Raw genomic sequence first — 25777 nt, forward strand, 5'->3', positions numbered from 1 at the left:
TACACAGGGGCGAAGAGCGCGTTTCTCTTCAGTATTATTTGATATGTCTATGCCCTCGTTATCCGGTGACTACTCGGTAAATCGAAGCCAGGAGTCACTTAGTTGTTTTCGTGGAAAATGTAGGAAGCTACAATTACACTCGTGGAATCGGTCTGAAGTATGGGTCAGGCCCCAGGTTCAATGTGGGCGTGGGCTGGGATCGGGATCCAGGATGCTTATGTTTCAGGTTGTTTTCTCAAACTAAAATTTTCTACATAGAAGTGATCGAATCCAGCAGCCTCGGTGATAACCACGGTTCTTCGTATTATTTGCAGGAAGTCCACGCCTCATTCTCGTACGAATTATGAGGAATATCTTAAGCGTTTCTTTTAACCCGACGGCCCTGATCGATCTGCCTTCAAAATAAATGATGTTCCGCTGTTAACTCGTTTCTATTCTGAGTACCAGCGGCATCAATGAAACCCAAAACATTGACAATATTGACAAAGTCGACAAACAAACCTTGTTGAGCTATGAGGGGAAAGAGAAATCCAAAAATAAAGGGGAAAGTGGGGAGAAAGCTATCCGCTGCCATTGGCCTCTCCTTGCGCCGGTCGCCCGGTCGCCTGGCGATAGTCTGGTCCGGTCCTGTCCTCTCCTGTCGAACGTGTGTGGGCGCTGCTGTCTATCGCCGACTGCGCCCGCCCGCTCGATCGATCGAGGTGTCTGCGCTCCTCTGCTCGCCCTGGCGGCTGTGGCTGGGCCGCGCATCGCCTCTATTGTCCCGGTCCACCGCGCTCACGATGGGCAGAAAGCACAAGAAGCACAAGTCGGAGAAGCACGCCGCCGAAGGTAAGGGGGCGAGGGAAGGGGCCGCGGCCACCCTCCCCAGGAGCTGCCCCACGGGCACCCGGCCTGCCAGCGGGTTGAACGCTGCCATTTCCCTAGCGCAGCACCGCCGGACTGCAGCTACTCTGCCTCCCCTCGGGTGGGTGCAGGCCTGGTACTTCTACCCTTGTCTGACCACCCTCCTCACCCCATTGTCTCTTAACGGAGAAGGTTGGCTGCGGTCTGGCCTGCTTTCATTGACTCTCCCCGTCGCATTTGTCCTGCGGAACTCGGGAGGGGGAAAGGGGAAGCTGGTGGGTAACAGCCCCATTCATATTAATTGAGGGGACCCTTCCCAACTCCCAAGTGTAGCAGCTGGGGAGGGTAGCAGAGAGAATCTGATTTAATTCTGATTTCACAACATGTACAGTGACTTTTTGACGTCAAAGGCGCCATTAATCGGCTTCTTTCTTTCCCCACCCCAATCTTTTTGCCCCGGTTGTAAACTCGCGTAGCGGGAAATTTGAATATTTTGGTGCCGAATTTTACGACATTGTGAAAGAACACGCAGCGTTCTCTACGCCTGAAGCTTCCATAGTTTTCAGCGTTTACTTATGTACTGTGACGTTGCAGAGCCAGAGAGATACTGGAAGAAAGTCAGCTGTACAGCTTAACCATTTGCTTTGTTTTAAACTATAAAAACACGAAATGAACCTCTCTGAAGCATTTTGGGAGCTTTTAAGCACCTGCTGAAGAGTTTGATCGATGGCAAATATTTATGACATTCTCGTTGGTAATTTGATATCATTAAGAAAGTCTTTGACTTCGGTACCTCGGGTCAAGAATGATGAGTTCGGAGGAGGACATAAAGATACGGAAAGCACTGGTGTGGAGGGCTATGAATGACATGAAGGAAATCTGGAAGTCGAACCTGACCAGGGGGCTTAAAAAGAGGATTTTCATAGCAGTCATAGAGTCCATTCTCCCATACAGATGCGAGACGTGGACACTCACAAAGACTATGAAAGTCTCTAAATGTTTGCTATACAGGTATGCTCCAGATGGCTCTTGACGTGAGTTGGCAACAGCATATGACGAACGTCGAGCTCTATAACGACCTACCAATGCTCACCCCAAAAATCGAGGCGAGAAGACTGCAACGCGGGGCACTGTCTACGCCACCCTGAGCTACCTGCTAGCCTAGTCATCGTATGGGAGCCCAAGCATGGGAGGATGAACCCTGGGCACCCTCCCAAGACTATGGTCAACACACTCCTAGAAGACAGCGGCGCAGCTAATATAGATGAACTGAACACACTGATGAGGGAGAGGGAGAAGTGGAGAGTCCGTCATCGTGCCCGACGCCGGCCCCTAGGCCTAAGTCAACATAGTAGTAGTAATAGTATTGGTAATTTACAGTAATTTGAACTGCAGAACACCTATTTCATAGGAGCATACTAAATTTAGAAAAGAATGAATTTAGCAGTTAATGGCTGGCTGTGCCACATATCAACATGAGGAAGGGGAAATCGTTTAGATGATGGTCTACACTAGTCATTAGAATGTCAATTTATCTGGACCCATTTGTGAAAAATCCTATGCCCCAGTGACAGGTTTTCACGGCACGCCAGTAGGCTTGTTAGATGATCAATCTTATGTCTTTTGGGGTTCAGGATTTAATAATTTTGTTTCTCGCAAGCTTGCCCTATGTAAAAACTTTGCAATCGTTGAAAATCTCTCTGCTCCCCTGTGCTTTTAAAATCCTTGGCCTCACCCCAACGTTTTAACCTCTTAAGAGGCAATTTGCTTTTGTAACTGTACAGAATTTCATGCTCTACATCTGCATTCCTCTTTGTTTCTTCAGTATTAAAGCATTTAATTTCTTTGGCTCAACAGCATTAAACATAATGCCCAAATCCATTTGCATGGCTTTCTCTGATCTCCAAAAAGTTCCAATATACCAGTCAGCACGATGACCCATAATCATTGGGAAGTCATGTATCACAAGTCTATTAGAATTTTTTGAAGGGGCAACCAAGAATATTGCTGAGTGCATGGCAGTGGATGTTATCTACAGCAAGGTTTTGGCAAGGTACGACATGGAAATTTAATCTGGAAGGTTAGATTGCATGGGATCCAGCGGGAGCTAGCTACAAATGGATCAAATTAGCTTGATGGTAGGAAACAGAGAGTGGTGGTAGAAGGTAATTTTTTGGATTAGAAGCCAGTTACTGATGGTGTGCCACGCGTCAGTGTAGGATGTTTTGTGTTTGTCATTTATATAAATGTTCTGTACAAGTATGGTTCATGAGTTTGTAGACGACACTGAAGTGGGTGGTATTGAAGGCAGTGAAGATGGTATCAAAAATTACAGGAGGATCTTGATCAGCTAGGTAAGTGGGCTGAGGAGTGGTAAATGGAATTTAATCTATATAAGAGAAAGGCGTATTTTGAAAGTCAAATCTGGGTAGGACTTTCACAGTGAATGGTATAACCTTAGGAAATGTTGTAGAACAGAAGGATCTTGGAGTACAAGTACATAGTTGCCTGAAACTGGCTTCACATGTGGTCAGCACGGTGAAGAAAGTATTTGGCATGCTGGCTTCATCAGTAAGGGCACTTAGCTTAATAGTCAGGAAGTTATATTGCAGTTATACAAGGTGTTGGTGTATTGTGAATATTTTGTTTCTTTCGTTACAGGGAAGATGTTACTGGTAGAGTGGACAAATATATTCCAGTAGCGGAAGAGTCTAGGACCAGAGGGCACAGCCTCAGAATAAAGATGTCCATTTAGAAGAGAGATGAGAATTTTTTTTAACCAGAAAGTGGCAAAACTGTGGAATTCATTGCCACATATGGCTATGAACGTCAAGACGTTGGATATACTTAAAGCAGAGGTTGACAAGTTCTTGGTTAGTAAGGATGTCAGGGGTTATGAGGAGAAGACAGGAGAATGCAGTTGCGAGGGAATGATCGATCATGATCGAATGACAGAGTAGAATTAAAGGGTTGAGTGGCCTAATTCTGCTCCTATGTCTTATAGTCTTAAAAGAGTGCAAAGAATATTTTCAAAAATGTTGCCGGGACTTGAGGGGTTGGGCAGGTTCAGACTTCTTTCCTTATAGCATTGGAGACTGAGGGGTGAACCTTGTAGAGGTGTATAAAATCACAAGAGGCATAGATAGATAGGACGAGTGCATGCAGCCTTATTCCCATGAAAATGGGATCAAAAGGGCATAGGTGAGAGGGGAGAGATTTTAAATAAAGCTGAGGGCAACTTCACGCAGAGGACGGTGCATATATGGAACGAGCTGTCAGAAAAAGTGATTGAAGCATGTATAATATTTGGGTAGCATGATAGCGTAGTTTTTTTGAATTCATTCATTTACAGGATGTGGGCATTGCCAGCTAAGCCAGCATTTATTTCCCATCCCTAGTTGTCTTTGAGAGGGTGGTGATGAGCTGCCTTCTTGACCTGCTGCAGTCCCTGAGGTGTAGGTACATCCACAGTGCTGTTAGGGAGGGAATTCCATGATTTTGACCCAGTAACAATGAAGGTATGCTTTAAGTAGTGGTTAACATAATGCTGTTTCAGCACTGGTGTTCAATTCTGTCTGTCGGGAGTTCTACCAGGTGCTCCAGTTTCCTCACACATTTCAAGGACGTATGGTTTAGTAGATTAAATGGTCACATGGGTGTAATTGGATGACGTGGGCACATGGGGCTGGAAGAGCTGGTTATTGTGCTGTGTCTCTAAATAAAAATAAATATATTTAAAGTTGGACAGGTCTATGGACTGGGAAAGTGGAGGCAGGCCAAATGCAAACACACAAAACTAACTTGCATGAGCATCTTTGTTGACATGGACTAGTTGAGCCAAAGGACCTGTTTCTTTGTGGTATTTCTCTATGAATACTTCATACCTACCCCAAATTTATTATAGCTCACTGGCCATCATTACTTCTGAAGTGGTTTGGTATGTTTTTTACAGTAACTGTTAATATAAACACAAGTATTATCTTAAATCATACATGAATTTCAAAGTCATTTATTTGTGTGTAGATGATGGTTAGACAGCTGTCTAGTAATAAGGATTGCTTGCAGACCAGAATTGTGATTTATGAAAAAGGATATTGTTTCCAAAGCCTTGTGAAATCTCTCTCCTGCCACCAATAAAAGAACATGGTTATTTATTTGTAAATTTAATTAATACTTTAAGCCATTCCATACTGAACTTTGTAAGAGGTGTTGAAAGCACTGTTATACTTGTTGCATCAGTAGTTTAAATGACTGGCCAGAAATGTGTATTACCTCATTATTTTTACATTGCAACAGAAACATAGTCTCAATGAAAAAAATGAGTTGACAGATACACCAAACTGCTCACATCTCTTAAATAGCAAGTTCAGTGACTTCAAAGCTAAGACACCTCATGATTAAAGAAAACTTAATTTTTTGTTATATATTAACTTGTGTCAAGTCCTTTTCGTCCCCCTGTTGTTGACAGGGAGCCTGAGTCTGACAGTATTTTTAAGAATCTCAACACAATGTTCTATTTATCTTTTCTGTTACCTCCAACAATTTCCATTTCTCTTAATTCTGTTTCTTGCTCATCTGTCAAGTCTCCATATTTCATCATCTGGCACATTTTATCGATCATCCTTTGTAGAGGTTAATTGCTTTTATTGAGCGTAAAATTTACTGCAGTTTCATTTTTTTTTTTTGGATCCCTAAGTAACTACTCTATAATACCCCAACTCTATCTTTCCTCACTTAACTCATTGTTTTAACATTGCCAGCTGTGAGTTAACGTTAGAACACAATACTGGACTGGACAAGCCATTCAGCCCAGGATGATGCCAACTAATACTAAATGTCCTCCTATTTATCAACCATATCCCTCCATTCCCTTCATATTCCTCTGTCTGTCAGCCTCTTAAACTCAACCAAACCTCCTGCTTCCACGATTAACCCTGATACCCTCTTTCAGGCACCTACATAACCTCTGCTTGAAAAACAAATCACATCAGTCTTAACATTCTGCCATCCAACCTTAAAATTATGTGGTGTTTGCCATTTCTACCTTGGCGAAAAGATTCTGAACCTACCCTATAACCATGCATCTCATAAAAACCTCATTGCTTAGCTTCCGACACTCTAGGGAGAACAACCCAATTTGTCCAATCTTTCATTGTAGCTCATTATCTCTAATCCAAGCAGCAAGCATCTTGGTAAGCCTCTTCTGCCCTCTCTCCATAGTTCACCACATCCGTTATGTAATGGGGTGATCAAAACTGCATGCAATACTCTCAAATGTAGTCTGACAGCAGTTTTATATAGCTACAGCACAACTTCCTTACTGTTGTGCTCAATACCCCTACCAATGAAGGAACCATGCCATACACCTTCTTTACCACCTTATCCACCTTATCCACTTGTGTAACTACTTCAGTGAACTTTTCTATTAAAGGAATCTACCATTAATGGTATACTTTCTCTTTTCATTTGATTTCCCAAAAGGGTAATGCTTCACACTTGGGCAGATTAAACTCCATCTGCCTCTTCTCTTTACGTATCTGTAACTGATCTATATTCGCCCCCTCCCCCATATTCTTTATTATTCCTTTACAATGTCCATTCTTGGATTCATCCACAAACTTGCTACTCCACCTACCAATCTTTCTGTCCAAATATTTTATTTATATATATATATATATATCAAGAACATCAGAGATCCCAGCACTGATCCTTGTGGGACATTACTAGTCCAGGCCTTCTGTCTGCATTCTGTGTCTGAATTCAAACTTAATAATTCATCCTGGATCCCACGCACCTTTACCTTCTCAATCAACCAACTATTAGGGACCTTATCTAATGCCCTACTGAAGTCTTTATGGATAATTTTCACTGCTTTACTGTCATCAAACTCTTTTATCACCTTATCAAAAATTCAGTCAGTTTTGTAAGGCATAATCTATGCTGCACAAAGTCATACTGACTGTCCCTAAGCAAGCTATGCCTTTCCAAATGTGCATAAAACTTGTCCATCAGTATACTCTCCAACAGCTTTCCTACCACTGGCATGAGGCTCACTGGCTTATAGTTACCTGGAATATCCCCATTTCCCTTCTTGAACAAAGGCTAGATCGCAGAAGAATGCTACCCTTCAATCCTCTGGGACCTCACCTATGGACAGCAAAAGACTGATGGGTAAACTATCCTCGTTGGGACTCAACAGTGCTCATTCTGCTGCTGTTCACACTGCTGACTCACAACTGCACTGCCAGATTCAGCTCAAACAACATTATCAAGTTCGCTGATGATATTACAGTGGTTGACCTCATCGGCAACAATGATGAGTTGGCATACAGAGAGGAGATAGACTTGAAAAGTGGTGCGAGAACAACTTGAGTCTCAACATGGACAAGACATAGGAGATGATTATGGACTTCAGGAAAGTGCAGGTCAGCCACTCTCCATTGCATATCAATGGCGACATCATAGAGAGAGTGAAGAGCACAGAATTCCTTGGTGTGCACATAACGGTGATCTAACTTGGACCCACAACACCTCACTAGTCAAGATAGCACAGCAGCGTGAAGGGATTGAGGCATGTAAGGCTCCATGCCCCATTCTAACAACTGTCTACAGGAGCACCATCGAGAGTGGCCTGTCTGGCTGCATCAATGTGTGGTATGCAAGCTGCAAGGTATTGGACTGCTAGACCCTATGGAGGACAGTAAAAACCACTGAGGATCATTGGGATCTCCTCCCCCGCCATTTGTGACATTTACCAGGAGCATTGCAGATGGAGGGCCCAATGATTTGTTGAGGATCCCTACCATCCATCCCACAATCCCTTTGAGCCACTAACATCAGGAAGGAGAGGTACAAAAGCTCAAGTCTAGGACAGCCATACTGGCTTACAGGGGCTTCTCTTAGGCTGTGAGACAAATGAATACCCTGCCACCACCGAAGTCTTGTCATAGGACAGTGAGTCGTTTACTCATTCCCTGTGCTGTGCTTTACTATATGCATGTTGAATTTTTTTTTTTTTTACCTCTAATATAATATTTTGGTTTATGTGTGTTGTATGTTGTGTGGGTGCACCATGGTCTGTGTTTGGTTTATTATATATGTACTATTACGAGAAATAGTTCGTGAACCCTTTGCAATTACCCAGCTTTCTACATTAATTACTCACCTAAGTCACAATAATAGACAAACACAATCTGCCTGAGCGAGTAGCACACAAACAATTGTACTTCTGATCAGTACTGAGTACGCCATTTGAACAATCACAGTCTAGGTTCAAAAGTATGTGAATCTCTGTGTAAGCTATTTGGAATCAGGCATCCCAATTAATGAGATGAGATTGGGTTGTAGAGGTACGTCGTCGTTTCCTTCCACGCCGCTCTGACGTATTGGGAAATCGTGTGCATGGCAAGTTACAGCATTGCCTTCTGCGGAGTGAGTTTTTTTTTAAGAGATCACCAGCTCTTAACCCAGCACAGATGGAGCGCGTGCAAGGGAGCCGGCTGGATTCGAACTCAGGACCTCTCACCCCGAAGTCCAGCGCTGATGCCACTACACCACCAGCCAGCATTGTAGGGGTACACTGCCCAATAAAAAAGACACACAAAGTCAGGTTACTGACAGAGTCTGTTACTCTGAAGAAAGATCTGTTTATGTGCAGCATTAATCAAAACAACTTTCTGAGGGCCTTGGAAGAAGAATTGTAGAGATGCATAAAGCTGGAAGACCATTTCTAAAGACCTGAGTGTTCATCAGTCCACAATAAGAAAAATTGTCTACAAATGGAGGAAATTCAGTACTGTTGCTACCCTCCCTACGAGTGGATGTCCTGGAAAGATCACACCAAGAGCACAACAGGCAAACAGGAAAAGACCTGCAGAAATCTTTAGAACTTGCTAAAGTCCCATTCACGTGTCCACTATATAAAAAAAACATGGAATAAGAATGATGTTCACAGATGGATACCACAGAGGAAACCACTGCTCTCCAAATAAAACATTGCTGCACATCTCAAGTTTGCAAAAGACTACTCGGATGTTTCGCAACACTTTTGAGACAATGTTCTGTGGACAAATGAGACAAACGTTGAACTTTTCAACAGAAGTGCACATTACTATATTTGGAGGAATAAGGGCACTGTACACCAACACCAAAACCTCATCCCAACTGTGAAGCAAAGTGGAAGAAGCATCAAGATTTGGGGCTGCTTTGTGGCCTTAGGGTCTGGACAGCTTGTAATTCTCGAAGGAGCAATGAATTCAGAATTGTATCAAGGTATTTTACAGGAGAATGTCAGGGTAGTGGCCCATCACCTGAAGCTTAATAAAAGTTCAATGATGCAACAAGACAATGATTTGCAAGACAAGAGTAAATCAACAATAGAATGGTTTAAAAAGAAGAAAATCCATTTTTTTGGAATGACCAAGTCAGAGTCCAGATCTTAACCCAATTGAGATGCTGTCTCATGACCTGAAGAGGGCTGTTCATGCAAGGTATCCCAGAAATATTGGTGAACTGAAACAGTTTTGATTGGAGTAATGGTCTAAAGTTCCTCGTCGCCATTGTGCAAGTCTGATCAGCAGCTACAGGAAATATTTGGTGGAGGTTATTGCTGCTAAAGGAAGTTCTACCAGTTATTAAGTACAAGGGTTCACATACTTTTTCCAGGCTGGACTATGAATGATTAAACAATACATTCAATAAAGACATGAAAAGTACAAATGTTTGTGTTATTAGTTGAGGCAGATTGTGTTTGTCTATTATTGTGAATTAAATGAAGATCAGACCACATTATATGCGTAATTAAAGCAGAAAACCCAGTAATTGCAAAGGGTTCACAAATTTTTTCTTGCAACTATACAGTCAGATGACAATAAACTTAAACTTTATCAAAGCCCCAGCAATCTCCTCACTTCTTTTAATATTCTGGGACATATACCATCAGGCCCTGTGGACTTACCCACCGTAATGACTTTCAGAAGACCCAGCACTACCTCCTCCTCAAACTGAATGCCCTGCCCCTGCACACTAGCATGCCCCACTCTGCTTTCACTATCCTCCAAATCTTTCTTCTCAGTAAATGCAAAGACACTCATTTAGTACTTCGGTCACTTGCTCGGACTCCAAGTTCAAAATTCCCTCCTTTATCCTTGAGTGGACCTATTCTCCTTAGTTATCCTTATCTAAAATAGTCTTGTTTTTGCCCTGTCTTTGGCACCAAAATAACTTTATGGCCACAATCACAATGGGTGAGCCCATGTTGTCCTATTAATCTCGCCGGATGCAGTCAGTGCAGTTCCAGCAGCAGCTGCTTTAAATCCTGCCATCATTACATCTAGAATTCCTGAATATCATTAATCTTTCTTATCAATGCATAATTATAGGCATAGAATCAAATTCCAAATATGTACTGTTGAGATTCAATTCAATTTCTCCAGCAGTCCTTTTAAATTAATGGCTACTTCTGTGCTGTTTAATTTCCAGTTGGTCTTCCCAATTGAACAGCAGTATTATAGATGCTTTTGTTTTCAGTCTTCACACAGAAAATACACATTGTTGCGGACCACCAATTCAAACTAACACAATTCATGCAAAGCATCTGCACTATGTGAAACTTATAGCTGTCCTCCAAGACAAGTTTTCCTGTTGTCAGTTTCCTTGCAAGCTTGTCCTACTTGCCAACCTTTTAACCACAGGCATAGGGTCAAATTTACCAAGGTTTAGTTAATAACACCAAATTGTCTACTTATTTCAATCTGTACATCCTCTTTGTTGCTAGAATGTTTCTCTAACTTTTGGTTCAGTTGAAATGTCCTTTCTTTGAAAATGGAAATATTAAAGTAAAAAATCTGGCAACCATTACTGTTGTATTTAGAAGAGACCAACAGCTGAATTAAGTGTGGGGGGCGGTAGGACCTAAACAGCACATATGGGAGGGGTGAGGGAGGGTAAAGCTGGGAAGGGGAAAGGAGATGGGGTGGTAGGGTTTCCTTTGCTTTTTGCTTGTTTACATACATTCATTTGATTGTCATTATGTTGTTATAAGAAAAAAGAAGCATTGTACTTTAGGACATTGTCGGTTGTGGTTAAGCTGATGTTGCTCCACAATAAAAACATTTGAAATGAAAATGGAAATATTAAAGTCATCCTGTGAATCCCTATCTCAAGCTCAATAACTTCATTGTGCACCCCATCTCTTTACAAAATATTATCCGTTATTAATCCAAACGGTTTGCCATGGTGGTTTAGTAGTTTACCCAAAACAGAGCTTCTTCATTATTGAAGTTGAGTTTATTGTCATATGCACAAGTGCATATATGCACAGGTATAATGATCAACTTATTTGCAGCAGCATCACAGGTACATAGTGCCATTCATGATAAGCAGCATTCATAAGAAAAATGTAAATTGAACATACATTGGACCCAATTTTTACAACAAAGCACACTGAACAAAACAAAAATCCATTTTACGGCAAAGTAATCAAATGTGTCATAGTGTTGCTAAATTGTAGTGATTAAGGTTTTGCTGATTGGTTCAAGAGCTAAATGGTTGAAGGAGAGTAGCTGTTCTGTTGGTGGAGTACTTGAGGTTTTGGTACATCCTACCTAATGGTAGCTGCAAAAAGATGGCATGGCCCGATGGTGGAGATCTTTGATGATAGATGTTGCTTTCTTGAGGTAACACTTCCTATAGATACTACACATGTTATTTTTAGATATTTCAACTCTCTTCTGTCTAGACTTCAACTTCCATTCTTCTCAAAGTCAACTCAAAATTCTACTACTTTTATTTTTCATCATTCAGTTCTAAATTTCAAAATGCTAATTCTGGCTTTTACTGTTTTGTAATCCTGACCAGTTCACAACCTAAATGAGTATGTCTTTCATCTCTTTCTTCCCCTTTTGCCTCTTCTAGCCTCTTTTGCATTTGTTCCCTTATGTCCTATCATCAGCGTCCATTTCTTTAACCAGCTTGGCCCATGTTCTGCCACTTCCTTTCTAAACCCTTCCATCCCCTTTTCCTTGAAGCTCAACAGATTAACAAAATGGCATCAATTTTAGTTGAATTGTAGTGTTGCAAAGCTTTTTTATCTTATGCTGTCAAGGTGCAAAACTTGTCTCTTGTTTAAAGTTTGTTAAACAGACCCATTGTTCCTAGCCTTACTAAACTGGATTGCTTTAAGTTTCCCCTATGCTTTGAATTTAAAACAGTCAAACTTGTTATCAAAATCCAAAACCCTGTTCTTCTGTTTTTCAGAATATACAGATAAGCCATTAAAGCTGGTACTTAAAGTGGGTGGAAGTGAAATAACAGAATTGTCAACAGCAAGTTTAACTCATGAATCTAGTATAAATGAAGACAAATCTGATCATGATAAACACAAAGAGAAAAAGAAAAAAAAGAAAAAGAAAACTGAAAAGGAGAAACGAGTAACTCCAGATGAACGAAAAAGGAGAAAGGTATGGATATACAAAGATATTTTCAGATACAGAGCTCTATTTATATAAGCATAATTACAAGGTGAATATGTGTTTCACATCTTAAAATGTCCCATCATTGTGACCGGCTAAGCAGTCAAATTCTGAAGAGTTAGTGCATCGAAAAGAAGTGTGGTTTGGCTTAGATTTTATAAATGGCACAAATACTAGCATTGTAGCTCAGACACTAGGGGATTCTGAGAACATATAAACAGGATAAACTATGTAGCTCTTTAACCAATCAGAATGAAAATTCATTACTGAGATACAAAGGATATCAGCCATGAAATTAAAATTCAAATTTTCCGTTGGAGTATCTAATGTCAAGTTACATGCAAGAAGCAAAATCTAAGACAAGAAAACAAGGCTCATGGAAAAAATGAAATATATATTTTTTTTAATCTTCAGTAATAATTAATTCTCAAGAAATAATACTCCATGCTTTTAAAAGTAAAATTTCTGTGCCAGCAAGAAGATTTGAGAATAGTTAAATAAAATACAATGAAAAGTTGTCTTGCACACAATTGGATAAGACTTCGTTTTCCTTCATATTTAGTGGGGATTGTATCATCACACACATCATAGATAGGAACGCCAAGTACCTTACAGTCAAGTCTTTAGAGAATCAAGACATTTCAGGCAGCCTGATATTTCATTGAAAGCTTGTCCGAGAATGTTTGTGAAATTGGTCTCCAGATTTGCCCATTATTAATCACCTCTCATAGTTTTCCTACTGCAAAAGGAACATTGTCTTTTTTACATTTGATAGATTATAACTTACTTTTGGCAAATAGGGATGAAGATAAAATAACTTGGTATGTTATCCAATTTTCTTCCCCCCTGCGAGGATGAAAAGAAAAGGCGGGAGAAAGAGCCTTCTGCAAGTGAACGGGAAGAGGAAGAAAGAAGTCGATCTCCTGCAAGATTTGAAATGCCACCAGAAAGACACATGGCTTCTCCTTTAATAAAAGTGGAAGGTGAGTTTTTGATGTCTAACAGCCTCCTTAATAATTCTAATTTCTGTACTGATATTTTTTCAATAGTATATATTGTATCCATAAATGTAAGATATTTTAAGAAAATGCATGGTTAATTTTGATCAGTTGTCCACATAATTTCATATATTTGTTGATGATATTGATGGAGGATGTCAGTATAGTTAAATTCTGATATCTAATATCTTACTATTTGGAAATTCCAGTGGTTTAGCATCTGGCTTACTGAGTAATGTTTGTCAAGCTCCCTTTCCACTAACCCGAGACGTAGTTCTTACAGTCCCTTTCCATTCAGCAGCATCCCAGTTACCATTCTCACGTTCCCATCCCTTCATTCAGGTCCTCTGTTATTCACTTTTTAATACACTACGAAGGCTCTTCCAGTGCTGATCTTTTCATTCACTGGAGCTGATTTTTCTGTGCCAATCTTAAAGTAATGGGGCTAGGTTTCCTGCACTCTCCAGGATTTACTCAGGCTTCCTTTCCATTCACCCTGGTCTTGGTTCCTGTGCTCTCTTAACACTCCTTAAGACACCAGGAAGCCTCTTCCTGCACTCCCTTTCAGCTTACTTGGTCCCCGGTTCACGCATTCCCTTCAACTTTCTATCAGTATTTACAAAGGAGGACATGGAGAATGGGGAAATTATTGTGATGCAGGCTAGTTTGCTAGGACACTTTGAAATAAAGAGGGAGATACTGTTGTGTCTCAAAAAAAAAACATTCAGATGGATGAGGCCCCAGGGCCTGATGGGATATACATCAAGTTACTGAATGAGGCAAGAGATGAGATTGCTGGGCCTTTGTGAATATCTTCCTGCCCTCTCTGACCATACACAAGGTCCCAGAGGACTGTTGAGTAGCTAAAGCAGTTCCATTACTCAGGAAGGGATAATCCCGGAAACTATAGGCCAATGAGTCTCACCTCACTAGTAGAGAAATTACTGGAGAGGATTCTCAGGGATTAAAAAACTATGACCTAATTAGGGAGAATCAGCTTGGCTTTCTGCAGGGCAAGTTATGTCTTACTAACTTGATTAGGTTTTTAAGGAGGTGACAAAGGTGATTGATGAAGGTAGAGCTGTGGATGACATCTACATGGATTTTAGGAAGGCATTTGATAAGGTACCTCATGGAAGGCTCATCCAGAAGGTTAGGATGTGTTTTGGATTCAGAGTTTACTTACCCATAGAAAGCAGAAATAGTGCTTGATGGGACCTACTCTGGCTGGAGGTCTGTGACAAGTGGTGATCCACAGAGATCTATACCGAGACCAGCTACACAGATTGATATGGTTGTAAAGAAGGCATATGGCCATGCTTGTATTTTATTTGTCAATGAATCAAGTTCAAGAGTTAGGAGTTGTATTGCAGCTTCATAAGTCTAGTTATGCCACATCTAGAACATTGCATTCAGTTCTTGACATGCAGTTGTAAGAAGGATGTCGAGGTTTTAGAGAGGTGCAGAAGAAGTTTACCAGAATGTGGCCACTCCGTGAGAGTGGCTACACAGATTGATAAGGTTATAAAGAAGACATTTGGCCATTCTTGCATTTTATTTGCCAAGGAATCAAGTTCAAGAGTCAGAAGTTATATTGCCAGGATGCTGCCTGGATTGGAGGGCATGTCCTATAAGGAGAGGTTGGAGAGTGTTGGGTTGCTTTCTGTGGAGTGGCGGAAGCTGAGCAGAGATCTGATAAAGGTTTATCAGATTATGAGAGGCATCAATAGAATAAAAAGCTGGTATCTTTTTTCCCTGGTTAAATGTTTAATACTTGAGGGCATGTATTTAAGATGAGAGGGACATTGTCTCCATTAAACCATTTCTTATTATTCCCCATGCACTTAATCCTGTTCATTTATCGGTCATTGAAACTTCATCGTGGATGAGGGATATTCAGCTAATGTTACATGTTCTGTTTATTAGGAAAGTCATTTAACTTCGTTCCATAGGAATGTTCCCTGTAATTATTTTTTACAGTTGCAAGGACCAAAATCATTGCTCTGAGGAGGAATTTTTTATACGGCCTGAAAACCACATGGCACTTTAAATTTTTTTTATATAGTATGCACACTGTGAATATTTGGAATGAAAGTTGAAAAATCACGTAATTCTGAGTTTATTTATTAATTGAAGAGTATAATATAATACAGTACAACAAAGAAAATATTTCACATTTCGTAAACTTTTTCGAATTGCATCCAATTCCAGCTGCGTGGCAACAAAAGCTATGTGTATGGGAGCATTTCAGTTACTGCACAGCTTAAAGGGAACAGTGTTCATATCATTGTGTATCATTTTGAATATCTCTCCAACTCTCTTTACACTTAGTTATGAAGTTGGCTTTCACTGTCTTTTCAAATAAAAATGTATCTCCCCAAACTTTTCTCTTAATTTGGCAGTGACTGTAAATCCAAGATTTCATAAATCAAGGCTAGAAGGAACATGCTTTATGATCAGAAGTTTGCAAGTTTTTGCATTGCCTTTTAACCATATACATTTCTAGCTAACATGTTTTCCTTTGTTTTTATTAAAGAACATCAAACACCTTTCCAAGAGTTGCTCTATCAGCTTTTAAGACAACTTCAGAGGCAAGTAGTAACTACTTAAAAATATTGTTTGGCTAAGGGGAGGATAACTTAGGGGGAAAATAACTTAGAGGTCATTTACGAGTCTAGTTGGAGACTTCGAGAAGCAGAAACTCTCTTCATTTTTAAAAAACAATTGTAAAGTTATCACAAATGTTTTTGGATAGTATAACAGATATCTGGAAATTTGAGAGCATGTTTTCAGAAGGCACTTCAGTTAGTGCGGGGCTTGAGGTTAAATTTAGATATTGATTTATCGATTCTGTGTCCTAATTTGGCCAGTTATTTTTTCATAATAGTTTCAAATGATGAAAACCGGTCTTAACATGCAAACCATTTTCTTGGTGTTTTGCAATAAGTATATTAATTTTGAACATGCTGTTTTTCAAAACAATTTGAGAACTTGGAAATAACTAACTTCATTTTGTCATCACATTTTATTAGACTGAGATCCCAGTTTGGGATCTCCAAGAAATGAAAATAAATTGCCAAGATAAAATTAAGTTTTGAGATCTTTGTAAAGTTCATGTACATGGGCCAGTGGTATTTTCTTCGTAAAAGATCTTCTTAGATTTTTATTTTGCATTCTTACAGGAAAGACCCCAATGCATTTTTTTCATTCCCAGTTACTGATTTTATCGCTCCTGGATATTCTCTGATCATTAAGCAACCAATGGACTTCAGTTCGATGAAGGAGAAGGTGAAGAAAAATGAGTATCAGAACCTTGAGGAATTAAAGGTATACTCATCAAACTATTGGTTCAATATGATTAACATTAAATATTGAGAAAAAAAATCTCATGATTTTAGAACATCAAGATACATAATTTCATTCAGCATCAAATACGTCATCCTATATCTAACCATTTGAGCCATCAAAAGAGCATCGATGAGAGGAACAAATTTCAAAGGTGGTTTGAGAGTAATTTTTTTCATTGAGCGTAATTGATATGCACTGTCAGGTGACGTAGTAGAGTGGAATCAGATACAATAACTTCATTTAAGAGGCATTTAGACAGCGTTTGAATAGGCAAGACAGAAGGATATGGTTGTTATGCAGACAAATTAGTGTATGTGGGCAAAAAGATCAGCATGATTTTATCGCTCCTAAAAAGCTGTTTCCATGCTGTATGATTCTATAACTAAGATATAAAAGATTTAAAATGTTGTTTCAATAATGTTAATGTTGTTCCATTTTTTATTTTGTGTGGCATATTCAAAATATAATCAAAATGTGTAGTTATTTCTAATTTTCTCAGGATTCTTAATTTAATTGTTTTGTTAACCTGACTTAATAGGCACACTGTAGCCTGCAGATGACAGCAGTCAGTATTAGGAAAGACCAGTTATATACCACAACAAGGCTAGATCTGTGTAGGCAATTCTCTTAGAGGTCGGAGACAGGAATTGTTATTTCATCACTGACACAAAATTTGAGTCATATGTCATATTTCTGATCCATTATAATCCATTATAATTATTTTTAAGTATTTTTTATGTGGATTAGAAATGGGATGGTGTAGTTGGTGTTGAATAATTTTAATAATTATTTTTAAATGTCCTTGGTAATTATTTAAAAATTGACATAATCTGGTCACCTTAAATGCAAGCTTTACTTCAGAGTTATTCATTCATATGGCTGCTGGTTCTGAAGTTATGTCAATGGATGGCAGGAATTGAAAATTTATTTGCTACTTCTATTGATGATGGTCAAACCCTCTTCATTACAAATGTGTATAATATGCAGTACTGTATAAAAGTCTTAGGCACATGTATATAGCTAGAGTGCCTAATACTTTTGCACAGTACTCTATTAATTTTATGTATTGCACTGTACTGCTGCCACAAAAAAAAAACAAATTTCATGACATATATGAGTGACAATAAAGCTGATTCTGATATGGGTTCCTATAGTGCACTGATAATTGGAAGGGGGCAGGGAGAGAGGCGCAAATCCATGGTCTCGCGAGACTAACGGATGCCACCACCACCACCAGGGAGAGGGAAATCGTGGTTGGGTAAAGGGGTGGGAGCACCAGAGAGACGTTCTGTAATGATCAGTAAATTGATTGTTTGGAATCAAGTGACCTTTCCTAGTGTCTCAGGACTGGGTGTGTCTGCATCCACACCACTTCCTGCTCCTGGCACTCCTCTGCCACGTGTCTCACACCACTCCCGTGGCACTCCACCCTCACCATTCCTCATATGCTTTGCTCCCGCCAGATTTACAAATTCGCTCTCCGCTTCACATTAACAAATACAGTACTGGGCACCCTAGCTCTATATATATCTCAAAGGCTTTTGCACGTTACTGTAATTGGTACAAATACTGCAAATCTCCATTTGGTGGAGTGGGCATTTACTTGATAATTATTAAATTTTGAAAAGCAGTCTGCATCATATGATCATGTAAGCTGTTTGTGATTGTGTTGTGTCCTCATGAAATGGTATTTTCTTCTACAGTGCTTTGTGTAATGTCATAGAATGTATGAAGTATATTTTGGATCAGTACTGGTATTAAAATAAAGTAGTCATTATTATAATAGTATTAGATTCAAGAATCTGTAATAATCCTTTATTTTACAGGGAGATTTTAAAATGATGTGTGAAAATGCAATGACCTATAACAGGCCGGATACCATTTACTACAAAGCTGCAAGGAAGCTATTGCACTCTGGAATGAAAATTCTCAGCCAGGTAAAAACATTGAAATATATGTCAAAACAAACTAGTACTATCATTTTACTAGTGCCCAAGGGAAAACACTACTATCTTTGTGGTGGATAGCATGTGACTCCAGACACACACCAATATCATTGCCTCCAAACTACCCGCTGAAACAAAGCACATAGAAGTTCGTGAACGTGATTAGAGAGTGAGAACACAGACAAGAGAACATAAAAATTATGAAGCATAGAGCTGGAGGACAAGTTATTAAGCCAATATCAGAAGGATCAGCCTGTCCTGAGAAAGCAAGTTAACTAAAGCTGCCGAACTTGCATCTGGGCACTGCAATAAGTTGGTTAGACTAATGCAAGTTACAATGGGCAAAAATGAATTTGGCTGTCTATATGAAGGGGGGGGGAAATAAATAGGAAAAAAAAGCTGACTTCTATCGTTTTGGAAATATAACCATGATACCAGTTTGAATGGGCATTTAATAGTCAAGCTTTTTGTTTAGTATTGGAAAGAATGGGCTCAGTGCAACAAGTTCCATTCCTTATTCCAGACCTTGTTACATTGTTACGTATTCAACAAACAGAATGTACAGACTGGCATTGTCTAATCTGATAGATAACTGAATAGTGTTTTAGTTTTACCTGGTAGACCTATTGATGGTATGCAGTAGCAAATGGCAGGAAGTTCATGGATAAGCTCTGCAGTTAATATGCAGGACATGGATGTACCAACTTTTTTGGTGCATTGCAGAAGTACAGGAGAGGCCTGAAGAACTAAAACTTTCATGGCACAAGTCCAAGTGGGTTAGGAAGTACAAGATGGGCTGTGGTAGCATGCACGCAGCGGGAGATCCATGTGTTTTCAGAGCAGATCATCTACTTTATTAATACAAAGAGTTCTTGCCTACAGTTTGGGATCAAAATGAAGGGGGGCAATGTACTCGAGCAACACACTCAAAATGCTGGAGGAACTCAGCAGGCCAGACAGCATCTAGGAAAAGAGTACAGTCGACATTTTGTCTGTATTGCTCAGATTTCCAGCATCTGTAGATTTTCTCTTGCCTGGGTGGATCAAGAACTGAGTTCATTTCCTGGTCGAAAGGAATTTTGGCCTCATCTTTTGTGTTGTCAGTGGTTGTTAGCCCATAGTGCATATATTGAAAACTGTTATAGTACTAACCCATGGCATCCCGTGAAGCCCAAGATAAGTTTTCAATGAAAAGTGGGTTCTGCTCAACAGCCGGTTCATCCATTGTCATAAGAATGTGGGGAAATCTCAGTGTTAAAGCTTTGAGTAGGAGTCAGTAGAAAACTGAAGAGCAGATTAGTCATATTTTCTCTATTTAAGCATGGAAAAACGGCAAAATTTCCATCTGCAGGATATCTTAATCATTCTTATGTGGACCATTGCCACCCCGGCATGTATTGTTAACTTCTAATTGTTCCTAAAATGAGGTGAAAGTTGAGTTGAACACCTCTTGCTTCGGCAGTCTGAGGTATCCGCCTGTTTCAAGCAGGCTTCAATTATACCAGTGCCTAAGAAGAATGTGGCAGTCTGCCTCACTGACTATCATCCAGTAGCACTTGCATCCAATGTGATGAAGTGCTTTGAGAGGTTAGTGATGGATGTGTCAACTCCTGCCTGAGGAGTGACTTGGATCTGCTCCAATTTTCCTACTATCACAACAGGTCAACAGCAGATGCCATTTCATTGGCTCTTCATTCAACCCAGGAACATCAGGATGCTCTTCATTGACTATAGCTTGGCTTTCAATACTCTCAACCCGTCTGAACTATTCAACAAGCTCCAAGACCTAGACCTCAATACCTCCTTGTTCAACTGGATGCTTGATGTCCTTACTTTCAGATACCCAGTCAGTTCGGATTGGCAATAACATCTCCTCCATAATCACCATCAGTATAGGTGCACCACAAGGTTGTGTGCTTAGTCCCTTGCTCTACTCGCTTTATGCTTAAAGGTATGACTGTGAAGCTAAGCACAACTCCAAAGACATATTTAAGTTTGCTGATGACACCACTGCTGTTGGCCAAATCAAAGATGGTGACAGATCAGGATAAAGGAGGGAAATTGAAAATCTGGCTGAGTAGTGCCACAACACCCACTGCTCCCTCAATATTAGCAAGGTCAAGGAGCTGATTAGTGACTTGTGGAGGAGGAAAATAAAGGTCCATGAGCCAGTCTTCATCGCGTATCTGAGGTAGAGAGGGTCAGCAACTATGTTCCCTCTAAGCTGTGCACGTGTGCACGCACACACACATTTTTCAACCAGCACACAAAGGTAATTAATGTGTGCACAAAAGGTTAGTTACCTAAAATAATGTAGTAATTAATAATTATACTTATTGAAAATAATATTTTAGCTAAATGTTTCTGTTAACTAGTTAGTCGGTTTTTCAAACACCACAATGCACGTCACTAGTTTATGTCACCTGTTCCGGTTTGTACAGCTGCATCACGGTGGCAGCCACCTTTGGCGGACAGTGTTCATAGATGTAAAGTTTACAAAGATCTGTTTCAGGTCCTGTAGATAGCATACTAAATTTTTATTGGAAAAAAATTGATTCATTATGTCAAATTCAAAAGAAGCGAAGGGCGTGAAGCACAAAAGAACTGCAAATTTGTTTAACAAAATAGTAGAAACTGCTACACCGAAAGCTCATGAGGTCATGAACGTTCAGCTGTGAAAAATATTAATGTATGATTCGGAAACCGGAGTTATCTGTTTGTATTGTCATGATGCGAAAGTCGCTGGAGAATTTGTTAGTGGAAAGAAGTGGGATGATATTTGGAAACTTGACTTTTTGAAGCATCATTTGGCAAGTAAATCACATTTGGACGGTGTACAAAAGCTCAGGCAACAGAACCCGTCATTACCCATTACAGGGGTGCTACACATGTTACGGTTGAGTGCAGATGAGCAAGAGCGAAAACTAGTGCGGACTGTGAGTGAGGTTTTAGCCTAATGAATCAACTCAGAAACAAGCTGAGAAACTATTTAGGTAAATGTCATTTGGCTATGTTAATGAGAATCAAAAGCTGGATTGGATGGAAGTTGTATTAGTCTAGATAGAGTTTACAAAGAATGGGCAAAGACAGGAGAGAGAAAAAATAGCTGAGTGACTTATGTATGTATGTTATTTTGTGCAGTTTTATGTCAAATATTTTGTAAACCTACATAAACTGTGCCATGTGTGCATTCAGTGCGCACACACTTTTGTCACAGGAAAAAAATCTGCACAACATAAGATTTTTGCGCACACTGACTACTGAAAGTTAGAGGGAACACTGGTCAGCAACTTAAAATTTCATTGTGTTATCATTTAAGAGGATCTATCTTGAGTCCTGCATGTAAGTGCCATATGAAGAGAGCACGACAGCATCTCTACTTTCTTAGAAGTTTGCAAAGATTTGGCATGCCAGATAAAACTTTGAAGAGCTTCAATAGATATGTGGTGGAGAGTATATTGACTGGTTGCATAACAGCCTGGTATGGAAACACCAATGTCTTTGAAGAGAAAAGCCTACAAAAATAGTGGATATGGCCCAGTCCATCACAGTTAATGCTCTCTCCACCACTGAGCACATCTACACAGAGTGCTGTTGCAGGAAAGCAACATTCATTATCAAGAATTCCCACCATCCAGGCCATGTTCTGTTCTCACTGCTGCCATCAGGAAGCAATGCAGGAGCCTCAGTATCCACACCACTAGGTTCAGGAACAAGAACTGTATAGTTGGTGCCACCACAAGGTCCTGCTGTCCCTTGCTGACACACTGGAGTGGGAGAGGTGTAAATTGAGACCAGCTGGCAGAGCAGCAAACAAGGCAGTTATTGTCATCGAGGAGAGGGCTACGCCAATCGTATCAAAAAGGCCTAAATCCATTCTGCTGCAAAATGAATAATCATGGGAGATGAGGGTCGATGTGGGATGGAAGCTGCAGTTCCCAGAGGTGGTGCAAACCACACTTCAATCAGACATTGTACTTTGGTCCACCAAAGACAAGAAAATCATCCTGGTGGAGCTCACAGTACCATGGGAGGAAGGATGTGAGGAGGCTCACAAGAGGAAGGCCCTGAAATACCAGTCCTTAGTCTAGGAGTGCAGGGGCAAAGGGTGGCAGACGTAGCTAATCTACAGGGTGATTGGCTGTAGAGGGTTCCTGGCAAGCTGAGCCTTGACGAAAAGAACAAGATCCAAGCAGCTCGCTTGCTTGGATATATAAATGTGAGATGTTGCATTTTCGGAAGATAGTGTCAGACCTTCACAGTTAACAGTAGGGCCCTGGGGAGTGTTGTACAACAGCCAGATCTAGGGGTACAAGTATGTGGTTCCTTGAAAGTGGCATAAAAGTAGCGAGGTGAAGCTGGCCTTTGGCACTCTGGTGTTCATCAGTTAGGGCACTGAGTTTAGAAGTCGAGATGTTGTGTTGCAGTTGTACAGGACGTTGGTAAGGCCGCATATGGAATATTGCATTCAGTTGTCACCCAAAGCTAGAATGAGTGCAAGGGAGATTTTTGAGGATACTGCTGGGACTTGAGTGACTGCGGTACAGCCTAATTCTGCTCTAGAATCTCATGGATATGGGTCAAATACAGGCAGGTGGGACTAGCTCAGATGGAAATTTTGGGCCATAGGGTTTGTTTCCATGCTGTCTGACTCTGATTCTTGGACTCTATCTGCTCAATAGAGAATTGTGTTGTTGATTTTTCTGCATTTGACACCTCCATGACGAATGCAGGGAATATTTTCAGACACTGACATAAGGTTACATGAAAGTGAATGAAGTAACATTTATGATTATGAATTCTGCATTGTCACCAGAATAGAACCAAAAATATTTTCTTTTAACCTTTGCAAATGATTGTTTTCTTAGGAGAAAATTCAAAGTTTGAAGCATAGTATAGATTTCATGCAGGATCTGGAGAAATCCCACAAGCAGGGAGAGAAGCTGAGAACGGGAGAATGCAGTGAGGAACACAAGAAGGATGACATGGATATCATATGGGAGACAATGAAAAATGAAGGAATAAGATCAGCTGATCAGAGGAATGAGGACAGAAGGTAAGGTGTTGTGAAAGTTGCTTGTTACTTCCAGTATTTATATGGAGCCTTTAGTCATGGAAGAATACATTTCTATTTAGCTGGTTTGAAGTTAAAAGAATTGATCACTACGATTGGCAAAAGAAATGAATTCTCAAATAATAAGTGTCTCAGTGATTATAGACCGGTTAGCCTAAAGTCGGTGGTGGGGAAACTGCTGGAGTCAGTTATCAAGGATGTGATAACAGCACATTTGGAAAGCGGTGAAATCATCGGACAAAGTCAGCATGGATTTGTGAAAGGAAAATCATGTCTGACGAATCTCATTGAATTTTTTGAGGATGTAACTAGTAGAGTGGATAGGGGAGAACCAGTGGATGTGGTATATTTGGATTTTCAAAAGGCTTTTGACAAGGTCCCACACAGGAGATTAGTGTGCAAACTTAAAGCACACGGTATTGGGGGTAAGGTATTGGTGTGGGTGGAGAGTTGATTAGCAGACAGGAAGCAAAGAGTGGGAATAAACGGGACCTTTTCAGAATGGCAGGCGGTGACTAGTGGGGTACCGCAAGGCTCAGTGCTGGGACCCCAGTTGTTTACAATATATATTAATGACTTGGATGAGGGAATTAAATGCAGCATCTCCAAGTTTGCGGATGACACGAAGCTGGGTGGCAGTGTTAGCTGTGAGGAGGATGCTAAGAGGATGCAGAGTGACTTGGATAGGTTGGGTGAGTGGGCAAATTCATGGCAGATGCAATTTAATGTGGATAAATGTGAAGTTATCCACTTTGGTGGCAAAAATAGGAAAACAGATTATTATCTGAATGGTGGCCGATTAGGAAAAGGGGAGGTGCAACGAGACCTGGGTGTCATTATACACCAGTCATTGAAAGTGGGCATGCAGGTACAGCAGGCGGTGAAAAAGGCGAATGGTATGCTGGCATTTATAGCGAGAGGATTCGAGTACAGGAGCAGGGAGGTACTACTGCAGTTGTACAAGGCCTTGGTGAGACCACACCTGGAGTATTGTGTGCAGTTTTGGTCCCCTAATCTGAGGAAAGACATCCTTGCCATAGAGGGAGTACAAAGAAGGTTCACCAGATTGATTCCTGGGATGGCAGGACTTTCATATGAAGAAAGACTGGATGAACTGGGCTTGTACTCGTTGGAATTTAGAAGATTGAGGGGGGGATCTGATTGAAACGTATAAAATCCTAAAGGGATTGGACAGGCTAGATGCAGGAAGATTGTTCCCGATGTTGGGGAAGTCCAGAACGAGGGGCCACAGTTTGAGGATAAAGGGGAAGCCTTTTAGGACCGAGATTAGGAAAAACTTCTTCACACAGAGAGTGGTGAATCTGTGGAATTCTCTGCCACAGGAAACAGTTGAGGCCAGTTCATTGGCTATATTTAAGAGGGAGTTAGATATGGCCCTTGTGGCTACGGGGGTCAGGGGGTATGGAGGGAAGGCTGGGGCGGGGTTCTGAGTTGGATGATCAGCCATGATCATAATAAATGGCGGTGCAGGCTCGAAGGGCTGAATGGCCTACTCCTGCACCTATTTTCTATGTTTCTATGTTTCTATTATGTTTTAACTCTTAACAGAGTAAATTTTTACAGAGTACATCAGAAATAGTTACTGATTTGTTTTGAGAGTGTTACAATGTGATGAAACTACTTCTGTAGGAATTAATATCTATAGGTTCTAACCGTTCAGTATTAAGATGCATTATCAGTATCTTAGGTCATAAACAACTGCTGAGTGTTCTTTAAGTAATGGAATTTAATGAAGTGCATTGTGTAATACAAACAGCCTAATTGTTACATCGTGTGATAAAATAGTCTGGAATGCTGAGCATCCAAGTTCATACCTAACGTTCACTCTGAGGTAATAGTGGTCTACTGGTATCTGAGAAACTATATTGCAGTAATTGAGGAATAAAGGAACAGACAGAATGAGATGATGGAAGTGACATTCATTGCTAGCTTTTAACTGAATCCAAATACTATTTAATATTTGAAAGATTGTTCAAACCATAATATAATATTGCTACAGGAACAAAAATGTTGCTTTTTCTGGTCATTAGTGTACTACATTAAAATTACAAAGGTTCAGTAATTGAAGATCAA

At 40.3% G+C, this 25777-nt stretch overlaps 1 protein-coding gene across 1 annotated transcript in view; it reads left to right on the plus strand.

The window, feature by feature from the left end:
* The first annotated feature begins 455 nt into the window (after nt 1-455).
* brd7 (bromodomain containing 7) overlaps nt 456-25777 on the plus strand; it is a 40482-nt gene continuing 15160 nt past the window's right edge. The window contains 9 exon segments of the mRNA XM_072279591.1: nt 456-503; nt 506-669; nt 671-831; nt 12103-12305; nt 13171-13300; nt 15852-15906; nt 16498-16642; nt 18490-18600; nt 23478-23665. Coding sequence (XP_072135692.1) covers nt 456-503; nt 506-669; nt 671-831; nt 12103-12305; nt 13171-13300; nt 15852-15906; nt 16498-16642; nt 18490-18600; nt 23478-23665 — 1205 coding nt within the window.

The sequence above is a fragment of the Mobula birostris genome, chromosome 15 (genome assembly GCF_030028105.1).
Source record: "Mobula birostris isolate sMobBir1 chromosome 15, sMobBir1.hap1, whole genome shotgun sequence".
Classification (NCBI taxonomy): Eukaryota; Metazoa; Chordata; class Chondrichthyes; order Myliobatiformes; family Myliobatidae; genus Mobula; species Mobula birostris.